The sequence below is a fragment of the Aptenodytes forsteri genome, unplaced genomic scaffold (assembly GCF_000699145.1).
Source record: "Aptenodytes forsteri isolate BGI_AS27 unplaced genomic scaffold, ASM69914v1 Scaffold138, whole genome shotgun sequence".
NCBI classification, from domain to species: Eukaryota; Metazoa; Chordata; class Aves; order Sphenisciformes; family Spheniscidae; genus Aptenodytes; species Aptenodytes forsteri.
This window is the reverse complement of record NW_008794014.1, coordinates 1,607,475-1,623,665: the sequence shown is the minus strand read 5'-3', so window position 1 is coordinate 1,623,665 and position 16,191 is coordinate 1,607,475. Positions and strand designations below refer to the sequence as shown.

Genomic DNA, 16,191 nt, shown 5'->3' with positions numbered 1-16,191 from the left:
CTGAGGGGAAGAATTCAAATAGATCTGATTTTGAAACAGAATTGCATTCACCACTACAGTGACGACATCGGTTTTACATTGGTCATGCTCAGAATTTCAGGCGCAACTAAAGTGGTACAGGTATCTTCAGTTGGTCTGGTGCACAGAGGGTAACTTAATCCAAAGGAGAGTGTGTAGCTACACTAAGCTTGTGTGATAAATAAAGCAGCAAGGAATCAGCATTAGAGAAGTGTATTGCTTAAGTGCTTTTTATTGTGTCTTCTTTTCAGCCGATTCCTAATTATGTTATTGAAACTTCAGTCATTATAATGGTGTCAAATAGTGCATGCAATGAGGTATCCTGGTGTTGGAAAAACAGGCATGGATAGTAGCTTTCTCTTAAGCATGCATATTGATGCATCTTTTTTGTTAGTATAGGTTTGTTCACCTTTTTAGATAAAGGTAATTTTTAATTAAAGGTGACTCATTCTCTACAGATTTTAGAATCTATTTTATACTATCCCTTTGTATGGCTGTTTATGGCAGGCCTTATTGCATTCTAGTGTTAAGTCACTTATAGACTAAGTATATGAATAATTGTAAGATCTTAAAGGAACCAAGTGGCAGGTAAACTCCTACCTGCTTGATTTATCTATAACAGAAGAGGCTGCTCTACCCATTGTAGCTTTTTGCTTCAGTGCAGCACAGGTATGATGGTGGTTTTCTCATGGCAGAAAGGAACTGAAATTCAAAGGTACCATGTGTTGAAGGATTTAAGTTACTTAAGCAGGCAAATGCAGGAGAGAAGGAAACCCTGCCTCTCGTTTGCAGTGCTTTAAATCAACAAGCAGCATGTTCCAGTTTATGCTAATAGGTTTATGGTTTTCTCTAAATGAGCCCTTGTGGTCATGTCTGATACCTGGAAGAGTGGATAAAACCACAGAAACCTACTGGAAGGTGATAATACAAAGTTACAGTACTGAGGAAACAGATTCTGTGGGTAATTTTCCCCCTCCAAACATTTGGTTCATTGAAGTTAATCTCATAGAAGTCTGCATCCCCCAAGAGTTGATTGGAGTAGGAGGGATGAAACTGCGGAGAAGCTTTACTCTGTGGGATGATACTATCTTCTTTAGCTGGCCAGCTGCCTAAAAAGTAGACACCTTTGGGAAACATCTAGTACTGGGTATCACTGGTATCAATATCCACATTTTATCTGCATTGGCTCATGAGCACAGTCAGTACTAGCACAGCAACAGCATATCCAGGGAGATGGCATCTCTGTGTGAAAGCAGTGATCCATACGGCCCACAGGGAGTTTTTCTACATCTCTTTCTACAGCTGGCAAAGAACATAACTGATGGAAAAAATAATTTGTATACAAAGAGGATTTTCCCTTCTTGCACCATTTTAGACAAGGAAGAAGAATGTAATGCTCCTTTACATCCTTCTACTCATCCTTTGAAAGTCTTTGTTCAAGATCCCTTCCCCTTAGGGGAGTTGATCTGTGGAGCTAATAGACAAGGAGACAGTGTACCCGAGAGCTGTCATTGTTTGAGTACCTGTGGTTTATTTTAGACCTGCCCATACTTCTTCTTAATTCCCAGAAGCTGACACAATGGGCTCTGTCATTCCCTTCTCCTTTCCCACCCTTGGGAAAATCCATTGGAGTCTTCCAGGCTCCTTGCACTGACTTTTCCTCTTTCCTCTTTCTTGTTCTTCTATATTGAGCTTTAGGTTTTATCCAAATGCTGCTCAACCAAGATTCCTAGATATCATGGCTATCAATGACAGCAATAATAATACTGTTATTCACATGGAGCTACAAATGTGCACATCACTTGAAATAAATAAAACTGTTTTTTTTAATGTCAATGAGCTCGAGTGTTGTCTTCCAAGACACTTTTTCTAAGCAAGAACTGATTTAGTCCACTCCCTGTATATATATATATATATATGTTTATATATGCATGATCCTTTGCACCAGAATGCTGGTATTTTGAAGTTTTTATATACTATTGGACTTGTAAGCCTTGGCATTGACCTTTCAAAAGGTTTGTGTTATAAAAGAAAGCCTAGATATGGAAGAAAATACATTATCTTGCAAAGCTGGAATCTTAAAACTGCACTGTGTTTAGAGAGTCCTTTTTTATTATTATTCTCCATAAGAACAGAATTGGAAGGATTACAGATGGATGGATCTCCTAAGTAGGGCTGTACAAAATTTTCAGAAAGGAACCTGAAAACCTATCTGCTCACAGCTTCATCGCAAAAGAAAAGCTTTGAGACAGGCCTTGCAGCAGTTAGCAATGTGGGCCCATTTCCAATTTCAAATTATTAGAAACTTCATTTTAGTACAGTTCCTCTGTGAGTTGTTGGATTGTTTTGAAACTCAGTACTGAAAATAAAAGTCAATAGGATATGCCTAGGGACAACAGGGAAAAGAAGTATGATACCAAGTCATTGCCCACCTGCCCTTTATCTATTATGCTAAATATTGCTGCTATTGCTACCGTCCTTCCTGCCTCTCACCTCTACCTTTGGGGTCCTTTCCATTCCCTTAGCGCTTCCCCCTTTTGCCCCACACGGAAACCTTACTTTCCTGTTACCAACTCTGATCAGGTATCTGTTTGTGTGCTGAGACCACAGGAGCGTAGGGACAGATGTTGTGTGGTCTCCAAGCAAAGAGATGTCAGGATACCCAGGTGGGTTCCCAAGTACTTTGTGTCACTAGCTCTGCCTAGCCCTTAGGCATTGTTAAACGTTTTGGGTACAGCACAAAAAATAGCCACTCCCAGTCCATTGCCTAGGGCTGGTTGGGCACAGAGGGATGAAGTGCACACCGCTGCGTGCCAACTGACCTAGGGACTGTGGCTGTAGTCTGGTTACTTACCCTGTTACGTGTGTTCCTATTGGGACCAAGCTGCCTGGAGGTGCAGGCTGGGGTTCCCTTTTCTAGCCTGTGATGGCAACGAGCAGCAGGGTACACAAATTTTGGGAGCAGTCAGCCCTTCCCATTTTCTCTCCTTGAACACTCGATGCTTTTCTCAGCAGACCAAGTTCTCTCAAGGTGCTTGTGGTACTTTCCTCTTTTTCCACTCCTTTGGTCTTTCTGGACTTCAGGTTGTAGTTTCCTTCCTTGGATGGAAAGGTTTATGGACTGCTCTACAGCCAAAGGTTTAATGAACTGGAAAAGATACCCGAGTCCACCAATTCCCAGCTCACTGGAGTGAGCTGTGCTTGTAAGGGAATTGATAGTTCTCCCCAGAAGTTAAAGCTATTTGCTGGTAACTCCTGAATTAGCAGGTTTTGCACTCAATATCAAGAAAAGGGATTTTGTAGTTTAGCACTCACTGAGATCTTGAGGTTCAAATCCTCAGTTCTCTGATACTCCTAGCTACAGCCATTTTCCTTCTCTTTCTGCAGTTTCCTTTCTGCAGTACTGGGCTGTAACAACTCCATATGTATAAGAATTTTAGGAAGACATATTACATAAGTATATGAGACAGTCAGATATTTCAGGCACGAGAACTTTTTCGGCAGTTCCATCTGTATATTCATAAGATGGTTGTCTCAGACTTTAGTGACTCGTGTTTCAAATCGCTTTTTGGCTAGAAATAGCACTTACTGATGCTTCTATAGTCCCGTTCTTTTGGGAAATTTGCACTAAGGACTTCACAACACAGCAGGCACAGCATTCAAGTTAATACTCTGAACCTTTGGAGCCAAAACTCACTGGGAAAATAAAGCCTTTTTCAGAAATAAAAAGGAGCCACATGATCTTTACTGGGGAAAAAAAAGGGGCGGGAAAAAATGTCCCAGATCAGTGTAGTCTCCATCTGGTATGTTCCCAGATTCCTAAAGAGATAACATGGTGTCAAGATAAAGGATGTTGTAATTAGGCTGGGGCATAGCTACAGCACAGCAGGATCCTGACATTGTCATAGCCCTGTGCTGTCGCTGACCTTGGGGTAGTGGAAGACTGTGCCAAACTTAAAATAAATAAAGTGTTCCAGTGCTGCTGCTCAGTTAAGGAAGATCAAAGAGAAATAACATTTAATCAGCGGTAGTCGTGGTGTTATGCACTAGCAATACTAATTGTTTTGACGACAATTCTCTCTGAAGATTTTTTTTTGTTAGCACTGAGTAATAACTGATCTGCTAGTGTATTGACCTATAGCACTACCACAGCTCAATTAAGTTTCTTATTGTCCAAATCTAATCAGAGAAAAACTGAGATTGAAAATCGATTCATTTCCTGCTAGTTAATGACTAATTCCCCACAAATGTGAATATAGAGATTAACTTTCCAGGTTGAAAGCTTTTTTAGAGGTAGACCCTGCCAGATGGATGTTTGAGAAGAAGCAGCGTGGCTTCTCTTTTCCCATCCATCTTCCTCCAACCTCTTGGCATATGCTGACTGGTCTTGCTTTATCATAGCCTGTGGTATGCACTTGTTCTCTGGTTTCTAAACTTAACCCATGTCTCACACAATTGCAAGGAACTGGTATTGATAATTCAAGGTCAGCTCCTAAATTCTCATATATTTCTTCTCCATATGCTTCAAATGAGCATTTCTGCAGTGGCTAAAATAGGATGAGAGGAAATGGCCTCAAGTTGTGCCAGGGGAGGTTTAGATTGGACATGAGGAAAAATTTCTTTACTGAAAGAGTGGTTAAACATTGGACCAGGCTGCCCAGGGAAGTGGTTGAGTCCCCATCCCTGGAGGTATTTAAAAGACGTGTAGATGAGGCGCTTAGGGCCATGGTTTAGTGGGCATGGTGGTGTTGGGTTGATGGTTGGACTTGATGATCTTAGAGGTCTTTTCCAACCTTAATGATTCTATGATTCTGTGATTCTAAAAACATCTGCAAGACAGGGTGACTTAGTCCTTAATAATAATGTAAGAGCTAGTCACTGTCCTTGGAGGTCTGTGAAAGGTGGAGACTCTTCTCTGATCCCACTTCAGCCTCTACAAGTTGTGAATTTTCCCTGTGAAGGGGAGAAATCAGATTTCTTGGCTCTTCTAAATATTTCTTCTTTATGTGAAGAATTAACAGCTGCTTATGAACCTCCCCATGTGTCTATACGCATACATGTTCACAGCGTTAAAGCTACTGAGCAGAGACATAAGCAGTAAACATCCATGAGGTTTGGCAGTTCTCCCCAGTTCTTGCTAGTTGTATGACTCCCACTGCAGCAGTATCTGAAATAGTCGCAATCCTTTGTTGTGTTTATCCTCACAGCGCGCCTCTGAGGTGGGGACAGCTCATGAATTTACACATGGAGAACTGAGACCTGGATCTAAATAGTCATTTAGACTCTGGTCTTTGGTGGTCCTCGAGATTATCCTTTCCAGAGGCTCAGCCCCATGGCTCAGCTGCTGCTGAAACCTATAGACCTATGGCTGTGGATGCTGCCCGCTGCTTTGGGATCCTCCAGCAAGCTGAAGCCAGGTGGCTGGAGGCAGTTTTCCTCAGTGGGACATTTCTACCTTACACTGCAGGTGCTTAAGAGTGCAGCTATACCAGAGTCAGCATCCATGGGGGCAAAAGGCTGGAGGGCTTTTACCATGAAGATTAGCTCTGGGACACTGTATAAGTTGTTTTTTTTTTTTTTCTCATGTTTCTGTATTGTTCCTGCTCTGCAACTGACGCTTTACCCCTGATGTCTTTTTTTTTATTTGCCTTGCTGCAGAAAATACTGTGCTGGTTTCTGCTTTGCAGCAATGAATTTTGCCAGTGTTGAAAGGTTCAGGTCTGTATCCTGTCAGCCTGAGGTCCAGATTCATGTGTATTGATCCATTGTAATCCTATGGGGTAATCTCTTTCCTGATACTCAGCAAAACATAATCAGACTCTTTTTTTTTGGCTGTCTCGAGAGACGAACTTCATTGCTCTGAAGGAATCTGGCTGGTAAAACCCATGCAGACCTGCAGTACTAGGCTGTGGTATTGCATGCTCCGATCCTGCATTTTTCCAGGGGGTCAATCCAGTGGACCTTTTGTTTGTGTAAAACACAATAAAAAGGCTAGAGTCGAACCAGAAAATGGCCTTTCTCCCAGATAGCAAGCAGGGGCTCACATGCTTTGGGTGTGACATGCTTTGCTACATGTATGACAAGCTGGAAGGAGATAATAACCCTTCAAAGATTGATTGGGAGAAGAGGGAGAAACAGGAAAACTGGTAAAGTTTTGGTCCCAGTAAAGGCAGCTGTAGGAGGAACACAAAATGAATCTGACTTCTGAAGTGATGCAGCTATATTAACGTGCAAGAGAAGAAAATACATCGATGCAGTTGCTTCATTGCGTATTCCATCAGCAGAAGCTGCAGTCCTACACGTGGACAGTCTAAATATCATCGTCTGCTTTGATAATCTTGCTGTTTCTTGGGTTACATTAGTGCCTAAGAGTAATACACTGAGCTTGGATTTCAAAAGGTACAAACTCTGACATAGTAGTACCATTTTTATTCATTTATTTGTATTTTGGAAGACAGAGGAAATACAATTCACTAATCATGAACAGAGTTTGTTAGGACTATGCTTGCTCTTTCCAGCTTCATCTGCAAAGTAAAAATAGCTTAGCAAAAGAAATTTTTAAGCTATCTAGTCTGGTAATAACGCAAGATGTGGTTGGGCAAGGCTCTCAGCTTTGAAACGTTTTCCATAAAACCCTGCTGCTATTCCAGGCAGTTTCTACATGCATCATTAACCCACAAGACCCAACCAACCTGCCCATTTTCCTGTGGCTGTACCGTGGTGGAGCAGAGACCCGGGATCCCCATCAGCCCCATTAGTGCAGCGCTTGCTTCAGCTCATGTGGAGATCAGTGGCATCAGTGCTGTAGCTGGGAGTGAGCTATTGCAAGAGCTTTTAGACCTCTCCTAGGATTTCTCCGCATAATGGAGTGATAATGTAGGGTGGAACAGAGGATGAAAAGGTTGAGAAGAGGGACCCATCTGTACCACACATCTGAACCTCACGTCTGGATCTGTTGCAGCATCCCATCTCTAGCACACTGTAAAGACATGGTCCAATTCCACCCCCTGGAATTTCAGTAATTAAATTAAATAATTGTAATCCTCACTTTATTTTCAATGCATATGAACAAGATGGCCCCAGACCTTTCAAAGGCATGTGATGTGCCTTTCTGTGCTGATGTGCTGCTACTCTGTGGCTGGGATCTGGGAACAGGACAGGAACATCTGTATCTCTGAGATCCAAATCCCTTAACGTTTGATTAAATTATTAATGGAAGCATACATAGCTGCTGAAGTTACTTCTGCTTCTGTGGAGCCAAATTCTTGGGTGCTCGTTCATTGCCTATTATGTCTCTGCAGTAAACTTCTGCCTCAAAGAGCTCCGAGACTCAAATCCTCAGTGGTTATCTAAATGCATCTAAATGCTTTTCATTTAAAGGGCAGTTGGGGATAGGAGCCACAGAAGGACTTCAGCACAGTAAGGTGTGGTTAATTGCCTCTGGGAACAGGATCTCCAAAGCCTAGACAGAAGAGTTGTGTGAGGAAAGCCCTTGGAAATCCACAGCCAAAACACCTTAAAGTGGTGAGAGACCTGGCTACGAAGGCAGTTGCTCAGTACCCTTTATTGCCTGTGTCCCTTTGTGGGTTTTGCCTTGGTTGCCTAAAGGCCCTTGGGGGTCTGGATTTGAATAACAACATTTGGATGTGTTTCAGTTCATTAAAGATCTCATCCAATGAATAGTAACTCGGGGAAAAACCTTTGACAGAACTAGAAAGTGGTATGGAAATGATTTCAGATTTAGCATGATCATAGGCCCAATTCAAAACCCACTGAAGTAACTGGATCATTTGCATTGGACCATACCGCTAATAATATACATTGTGCTTAGTATCATAGCGGTGAGAGAAAAGGAGAATTGTGAAAATTACCTGAGTTAAAGTAGATTTTTAAATATATTTATTGGGGGGAATGCTGGAATCCAAATCTTCTCTCTCCTAAAGGAGTTCCTCAACCACTAATTTGTTAAAAAAAAGTTTGCTCTCTTTCTGATCCCTTTAACGTTAGTTCACACAAGCTGTTCCCAGTTTGGGAACTCATCGTTCCCTGATCTGTACTATGCTGTAGCCGGTGCTTTCTCCTGAGCTGCTTGTTCAGCTTGTCTCAGATAGGGAAGGGAAGTGAGTGTGGGGTTTCCATGTCCAAACTGAGACCTTTCAGCAGGGAAAGGATGTTGAATCATCCCACTGCAGTGATTTTGGAAAGCCTGTTTTGTAGGCAAGCACTGAAAACACTTGTTCAGCCATAAGTATGTAGAAGATAGCTGGGAAGAGGCCTAGTCTGAGAATTACAAGGACTAGAAGTCTCGCCGCTTAGGACTGTGAAGACTTACTTTGCAATAAAAAACATAATTTAAGCTTAATGATCCCTCTGCTCCCCCTACAGCCAGTCAAAGGAGAAGTCTCTGAGACCTAATTGGACCGCTTCAGGTGGCTCTTTGGAGAAGCCTCTCTCCATTGACAAAAGAGCGATGCACGGCACTGATCCAGGGCGACGCTGTGGCTCTCACCCCCGCAGGCGTTCCTGCTCACAGCCCTGTCCTGCTCGGCCTTGCCCTGTCCCTGGTCCCCTCCCCACTGGTCCCCACCGCCCCTGGCAGGATGCTCTCTGCCGGCCCTCTCTGCTCCAGCGCTGGGCGTGGAGGCAGCTCACAACATTTCACATTCATTTCACTGGCATTACTCCGGAGAATAAGGGTGAGACATACCATGAATAAGAGGGGCACATTGTGCCTTGTCCATTCTTAATCCACACATTGTCAGGAAGTCTTGAAAATGTGTCTTTACCTATTTTAAAGGTGTATCTGTCCTGACCTGCCCTTGAGCTGTGTATTCCCAGGGCAGTCAAATCTCTTCCCGAAGGACAAATGTACTGGCTGTGTCTTTTTGTGCTGCTGTGGCTATGCTCTTGTTAACATTAGTTTTAAGTTGCTGCAGAAGCCCCATACCACCTCCTGCTCTCCTGCCTCCCGTGCTGCACTCCAGCTCCCACCTTGGTGCTGGAAGTTGTGAGCTTACATCAGTGACCAAGTCATCATCTGGGCATGTGTAGGCAGCATGTTCAGCTTTCTGTACACTACTCTAGTTCTGGTTGTCTCCATTTTATAGCAGAATTTCCATTTTAATAGAAATGCATCTCAAACATGATAAAACATCGCATGAAAAACAAAGCGCCTCTCAGGCCTGTCTATAGAGTCTCTCCACCCCATCCCACCAATCAAGGAGATACCCTTCTTTTTTGGACCCCCCCATCACTGGGGGATTTGGGGAAGTGTATTGCTTTTGGTTTTGTTTTCTTCTTTATGTTTTAGCCATATGCTAAAGCTTTAGCCATATGCTTTAGCATATGCTTTATGCTTTTTCAATAACTCCCTCCCAAAGATGATCTGAATAGAGTTGGTCACAGAGTTGTCTGTGAACAGTATTGCTTCAAAGATGCTAAAGCATCTGCAGCCAAGCAGATAAATATTCCCAGATACTTGATCAGTTTCCCCAAGACTTAAGTTATGTACAATTTGTAGATGCTATTCGCTAGATATTCTTGTTCCAGGACCCTTTGAAAGCCCCCTATATACCAGAAAGGTGTCCAGAAACACTCTGGGAGCTAAGAATCTGCAAGACAATCTCCAAAATTTAGAAGCGGAATAAGAGGGATGAATTTTTTTATCTTCCTTTTTCCTTTCTTAATTGGTAGTTGTCTATAGAGATAATACTTTCTTCACACATCAGCATGATCTAACCAGTCAGAAAACGCACAGGCCAAGCAAGAGATGAGGCTAGAGAAGCAGAAAGGAATGACCAGTGTTTGGTCACCTGTGGAACTGACTGCTGTAAAAAGCCCAGGCAGGTGTAGTTTGCCTTGATTTTTGGATGAAAAGGGTAAAGCAGGAGACAATGCTGGTGAGTAGAGTGCACTTTTCAGTGGTACCATTGCAGCAGAAGGGAACTAGCTGCTTTCATATGTAGATTGATCACCTGGACAAGAGTTTGCAGAGGAGGCTGAAGGCTGGAGGCACTGACTTGCCCAGTGGCTGTAGCCTCTGAAACTCCCAGTTGTGTTTCTTTACTTGTTTTTGAGGCATTCACTGAGCTCATGCCAGAGTGCCATATGAGGCGGACTAAATCACCCTCCTCATATTCCCCCTGCCAAAAATGGGTGTTTGTCTTCCAGAGATCCCTGTCTCCCGTTGCCACTTGGCTCAGACTGTTTTAATAGTCAAATAACGTTTTACCAGAGCTGGCTTCTTTTACTCTGTAATTGTTTTGGTTTTCTTTTACTCCATTTCTTATTTATGAATCATTTCAAAACAGGCCAATGGAAGTCTTCAAGTAGGTTTTTAAACAAGTTTTGACAATGTTTTTTAGTTGTTCCGAGGTAAAAATGATACAAATCAGCAGGTACAGACTGGAGAAGAGTGCCTTCAGTCCCTAAAGGACCTTTTACTGTATTTGCTCCCTAGAGGGAGGCAAACAGAGAGAAAAAAAAAGAAAAAAAAAAAGGCATCAGTTCCATTTGTTCATCTTACTAGGCTGTAAATGCCAAGGCTTAGCTCTGAGCAGTGTCACTGCCTTTCTTACCTCCGAAGAGAAAAAGTCGTTGTCTTGTCTGTGATGAAAAATTTAGAAGGATGCTTTTCTCCCTGCTACGTGAGGTTAATGGTACGACTGGCACGAGAGGTAGGCACAGCTTGCTTATGCTCCTCTGATGGGAAACTGAACAATATGTTCGTGTTTCCCCAAGAATAATTTAGAAATGGTCTTCGGCATCTCCAGCCACTGACCCCTCCTAATCTCCCGCTTTGTTCTTGGGCTCTTGAGTATTTTTGGGTGTCTGCCACTTCTTAGCCATTTTTGTAGGTGAGCTGCTTCATTGTAGTTTAGTTCTTTGGTCCCACCCATACATTTGTACCATTTCTCAGTCTGGATCATAGGAGAAAGCACCTGAGTGTGTTTTGTTTCTCTGGAAAAGGACAATCCCGTTTCCCTCTGGCTGCTTGCCTTTCTGTTACAGAAACTGCGGAGTGACAGAGTCACAGAAATACCGATCGGGCGCATCCTCAGCAATAGTCAGCTCTTAACCGAAACACTTGGAAGACTGTAAAATTTTGAAGTATTTTGTTTCGTAACCTATATGTCACAGGACAGTGATCAGTACAGATTTAAAAAGCAAGAGATTATTCTAATTGTCTTTTTGGCTTTGAACAGCCAGCAAGCTCCCAAGAAATAGAAAGGGGGGGGGCAGTGGAGTCCCAGTGGAGCTACACAGCACAAGAGCCACTTCTTAACTTCCCACCAGTGATCTGCAGAAGTGTACATATATTTATACACACACACACACACACGCATAAAATTAAATACCACCTACGTTAACATCTCCAGTTGATACAGAAGTTGGGGGAAAGGTAGGTCATGAATAAGAGAAAGCAATGAGCAGGATTTTCAATAACCTGCAAATAATGTTCAGGTTTTGGATAACATTCACATAACTTACTTTGTACTGACACAGCTGAACCTAGAATTGTGAGCCTGAAGAGCCTTTCCACGGAGGGAGCTCTGTTTGCTTTGACAAAAGGTTGAGGCTTGCACTAGAAGAGCCATTCAGCAAGGTCTGGTAGCTGCAGTCACTGCAGTCCTGAATTGTATCAGAGAATCTCTGAATTGTATCAGAGAATTACGAGCCCAATCATGCTTACCATACTGGAGTCCAAAAATTTTTAAAGGTCAAAAGACAGAAAGCACAGAAAGAGCTGCAACAGTACCTTGAGGTATTTACATCTCCATCAGTTTGGATTATCAAAACAGAAGACGGCCTGGGTTGAGCACAGCCATGTAAGTTACGTTTTCAGGAGGAGATGATACCAAATGCCTCTTTCAGCTATTGGAGGAAGGTGGTAGAAGCAGCAGCTGGATGCTGACCCATACAAAGTCAAATGAGAAAACAGCAACTTTAACAGCGATGTTAACCTGGACAAAATACCACTGGAATGGGTACAGCGTCCCTCTCTCTCGATGCCTCCACACCATGTTCAAGTATCTTCCCAAAAAGATACTTCGGAACTGAGATGGCATATTTGATACCTCTTCTGAGATAATACAGAGATTTGCATCCCTTTTGGGGTAATTCACAGCAGGGCAATACTCTGAATGGATGGAGGTGGGCAAAATTTAAGGAAGATTTTGCATTGACTATAATGCCACTGAGCCAAAGAAAAGATTGTATAGCCATCATACCTCTACAGGAATGCAAAGGTTATCTGGAATTGTGTCTGAAAAGTGTCAGAGAAAACAGTAAGTTGAAAGGAAACTTTCAGGTTAGGACCCCTTTGGCAATGCAGCAGTGGCTCCTGACATGACCCACGTGGCCACAAATTTGTTGCAAGCAGCAGGCTGTGCACTAAGTTTTGCATTTTTTAGGGCAAGCCACAGTATCCAAGTAGTCATTTGGCCTCCTCAAAGGAAACGCAGCAAAGGCTTGCCATATTCTACATCTGTATTTAGTCAGACAATTAGTAGCGCCCATTTCTGTATATGCTGTGAGATCCCTAAGATCCTCCATGAAACCTGAGTGCATTGTTCAAGAGCTTTCACAGCTGACCACAGCAGCCATCAGCCTGCGCTGAAAGCTCTGGATGGGGAAATGGAAAATTGTAAAATGCAGATTCACTTCCTCGGCTGCCACTGAAGTCTTTCCTTCAAACTTACATTATTAAATGCAATACTTGCTAAGAACTGGAATTTAAAAAAGCACAAAATGAGATGGCTCTCAGAGTGGTAGTAATGCACGTTTATACTTTAGGAGCATGAAAACCTCCATGAAATTGTGTTATTTGTGTACAGTCCCTTCACTGCAATGGGACTTCAGCACTGGTTTAAAACTCCCTTTCTTAAGAGGTATGTTTTCTTGAGTCTGGGCCACAGAAAGAGCAACTACTGTCTCAAACATTTCTTGAGAGAAAAAATATCACCCGAAAACCTACATGCTATGGTCATTTAAAATATTTTGTTAAGCTACAGTCAGTTGCAGTGTTCACTGATAATGGATATTAAACACGACAAGCGTTGTCCTGTATTGTCTAACAGAATCTCAATTCTCATCTTATGTACTTGTATTATGTTGGTTGGCAGAAGAGAACATATGTTCCTGGTTTTTTAGGCTGTATCTGGATTATTTTTATTTTTTTAATAAATAAAGTTACATAACAACAAGCCCACACATCTACTTGGTTGCAACATGTCAAGGGCTGGTTACTCCCAGGCAGAAAAATACTGCTAAAATGTACCTTGGTTGCTGTATTTCATAGTCTCAGAATATTACATAGAATCTCCCATTTGCACCCAACTTCATTTTAAGGTTCATCTAGTTAATTTAACTTTAAATCAGGGTTAAATATATTTGTACTATAGTTTGCGGTAAGCGAAGAGGTTTTTGTAGAAATAAGTTTTTAATAACCATTACACTGTAACCGTTACAGAAGCTTACACTGCATATCTTCAGTTTTGCACAAAGCCCACCAGCAACTCTTCATAAATGCCTCACTTCAGTATTTTGCAGGCAGGTACATAGCTTGCTCCCCTGCGTTGCCCACAGTTCTATTTATTACTGTATTTTGCAGTTCTTCCCATACGGAGATGCTTCAAAGTTTGCCCAGCACGCCTTCCGAACCTTTGATAAAAACGGAGATGGGACCATCGACTTCAGAGAGTTCATTTGCGCACTGTCCATCACCTCACGAGGCAGTTTCGAGCAAAAGCTGAACTGGGCCTTCAACATGTACGACCTGGACGGTGACGGTAAAATTACAAGAGTGGAAATGCTGGAAATTATAGAGGTGAGATCAATATGACACTTAAAAATAACATGTCTGAACATAAATAAAATTCAATTACTTGTTCACATACCCTTTAGATTTTAAGCACACAAGAGGCTGTAATATCATTAAAAACATACATTACATACATTCATCCTATACTGACTCATACCTAACTGATGCAAGCACACTAACATTGTAATAGATGTAATCTTTGAGAATTGCAGAGAGTACACATGTGCCTATAAGCTTTTAAATATCAAGAGGTATTTTTTTCTTTTCCCCGATGAATGGATTAACCATAGGAACAGCACAGCAAAGGATTTACAAAGCCCATCTCAAAATCACTTGACACCCATGAAATTACTGGTTTGTAGCTCAAGTAGCTGAACCCTTACTGGATATTAACGTTAGATGATTACAGAAATTTACAGGGATAACGCCACACTATTTTAAGTGAGCTCCCACAGATGGGCTTTAAGATGACCACAGCATGTAACAGGAAGGATAAAGTTTAACACTCTCATCATCTGCCGGCTACTCGCCACAGTAATTAATACCAGATTTTGCTCACATGTACACACAGGAAGCTATTAAAAGGTGATGACTTCTAAAACTGATTATTCAGAATTTATGCGAAATATTTCAATGGAGTGACTAAAAGCCAAATAAACAGTTGATCCAGAGAATAGGTTACAACAGTTTTGCACTGTGAAACAGAAAGCCAAAGAAATTCATTCTAGGATGCAAAATGCAACCACCGAAATACATCTGAAGAAAGTAGAACACATTCTTCCTTGTTTCAAGTATATGGACACCTGATTCTAAGAAAAAAAGAAAGAAAAAATCTTTAGGGAAACTGGCAATCATTTTATTGTTGGAATCTCTCTCCAGAATTTGATCACATCAAAAAATCAGGTTAATTCATATGTTGAATTTTCTATTTGGTTTCTTTCCAAAGGCCATCTACAAAATGGTGGGCACTGTGATAATGATGAAAATGAATGAGGATGGTCTGACGCCTGAGCAACGGGTAGACAAGATCTTCAGTAAGATGGATAAGAACAAAGACGACCAGATCACACTGGATGAATTCAAAGAAGCTGCAAAGAGTGATCCTTCCATTGTATTACTCCTGCAGTGTGACATTCAAAAATGAGCTTGTGTACAATGCGCCATAGACTGCACAGAAGTTTAATGTTCCATTCAGTTTGCAGCTATTTCCACACACACAAAAATTTGCTTGGACTACCTATAAATGGACTTGCTTCTTGTGTTTGAAACACTTGTGTGCATGAGAATGTCATTTGCTAAAGAATTTTAAAAATATATATTATAAAAATAAACTGCCACAACGCGATGTGTGCAATGTCATTTCATAACAACCCTATTCCTCTGAAGCCTGTGCAGCAGTCCTGTGCTGCAGTGAATTATATTATTTATTGTTCATGTTTTACTGATGCTAGCTCTGTGTCTCCTAGACTGAGTAATGTTAGTGACACTGAATTCCCATGGTAATGTTAACTGTTTATTATAAATCATGTCACCATTCTGCTGTAAAGTAGTACTGGACAGACAGAGGGGAAGAGTTCCTCAGCTCTTAAGTCTGATCCACACACGTGCTTGTATTGTCAGTGGATATAAATGTACTTCATTTGCATGCCTTTTAGGTTTGCCTTAATTCTTACCTCATTTGCATCCCTTCAATCTGGAAAGAGTTATGTCAGAGGAATGCAGTATATAAAAAAAAGAAAACCCTGCTAAAATGATCCCTTTAATTAAAAGTATATATAAAAATATATATTTATAATGTTTAAAATATTGTTTTATTGGAAGTTTAAAGGTTTTATTGAAAGAGTATTGTTTTTGCCTGAATTTTCAAAAGCTTCCACAGAGGTTGCAATATATATGTCCCAAAATAAATTTAACATTTGACTTAATCTTTGCCTGAATTTTCAAAAGCTTCCACAGAGGTTGCAATATATATGTCCCAAAATAAATTTATAACATTTGACCTTTTCCCCTAATTCTTATTTCATGTCTTCAGCACGGTAATAGAAAAGAAAAATAGTTGAATCTCTCTAAGTATCTGTCACTGTACTACTGGGAAATATATATTTCATTACAAAAGCATGGAGAAAACTTCTTTGCACTCACTCACTCAGAGTCATACTATACGAAACCAAAAGTTGTAGTTCTTGTATTTACCAACAGAGCAGCTGTTTATCCTCTAAGATGCTAACGCTAAGATTTAGCATTATACTGTTAAATGCTAGACCTGTGCTTACGTAGCTTTTTAAGCTAGCTGGAAGTCAAATACAGTTTCTTTGCTTGGCCTAAACCTGGTCTTTTAATGTTTTTCCTTC

The 16,191-nt window shown here is 41.3% G+C and overlaps 1 protein-coding gene across 2 annotated transcripts in view; it reads left to right on the top strand.

Annotated features, from left to right (window-relative positions):
- The window catches only part of VSNL1 (visinin like 1), a 51,316-nt gene extending 35,556 nt beyond the window's left edge, over window positions 1-15,760 (top strand). The window contains exons 2-3 of one of the 2 annotated variants that reach the window (XM_009290661.1): window positions 13,631-13,846; window positions 14,787-15,760. In XM_009290661.1, coding sequence (XP_009288936.1) covers window positions 13,631-13,846; window positions 14,787-14,984 — 414 coding nt within the window. In that variant the 3' untranslated portion in view covers window positions 14,985-15,760. The remainder of the gene's footprint in view (window positions 1-13,630; window positions 13,847-14,786) is intronic. The other variant, XM_009290668.1, reaches the window with a different exon arrangement.
- Window positions 15,761-16,191: the final 431 nt, after the last annotated feature.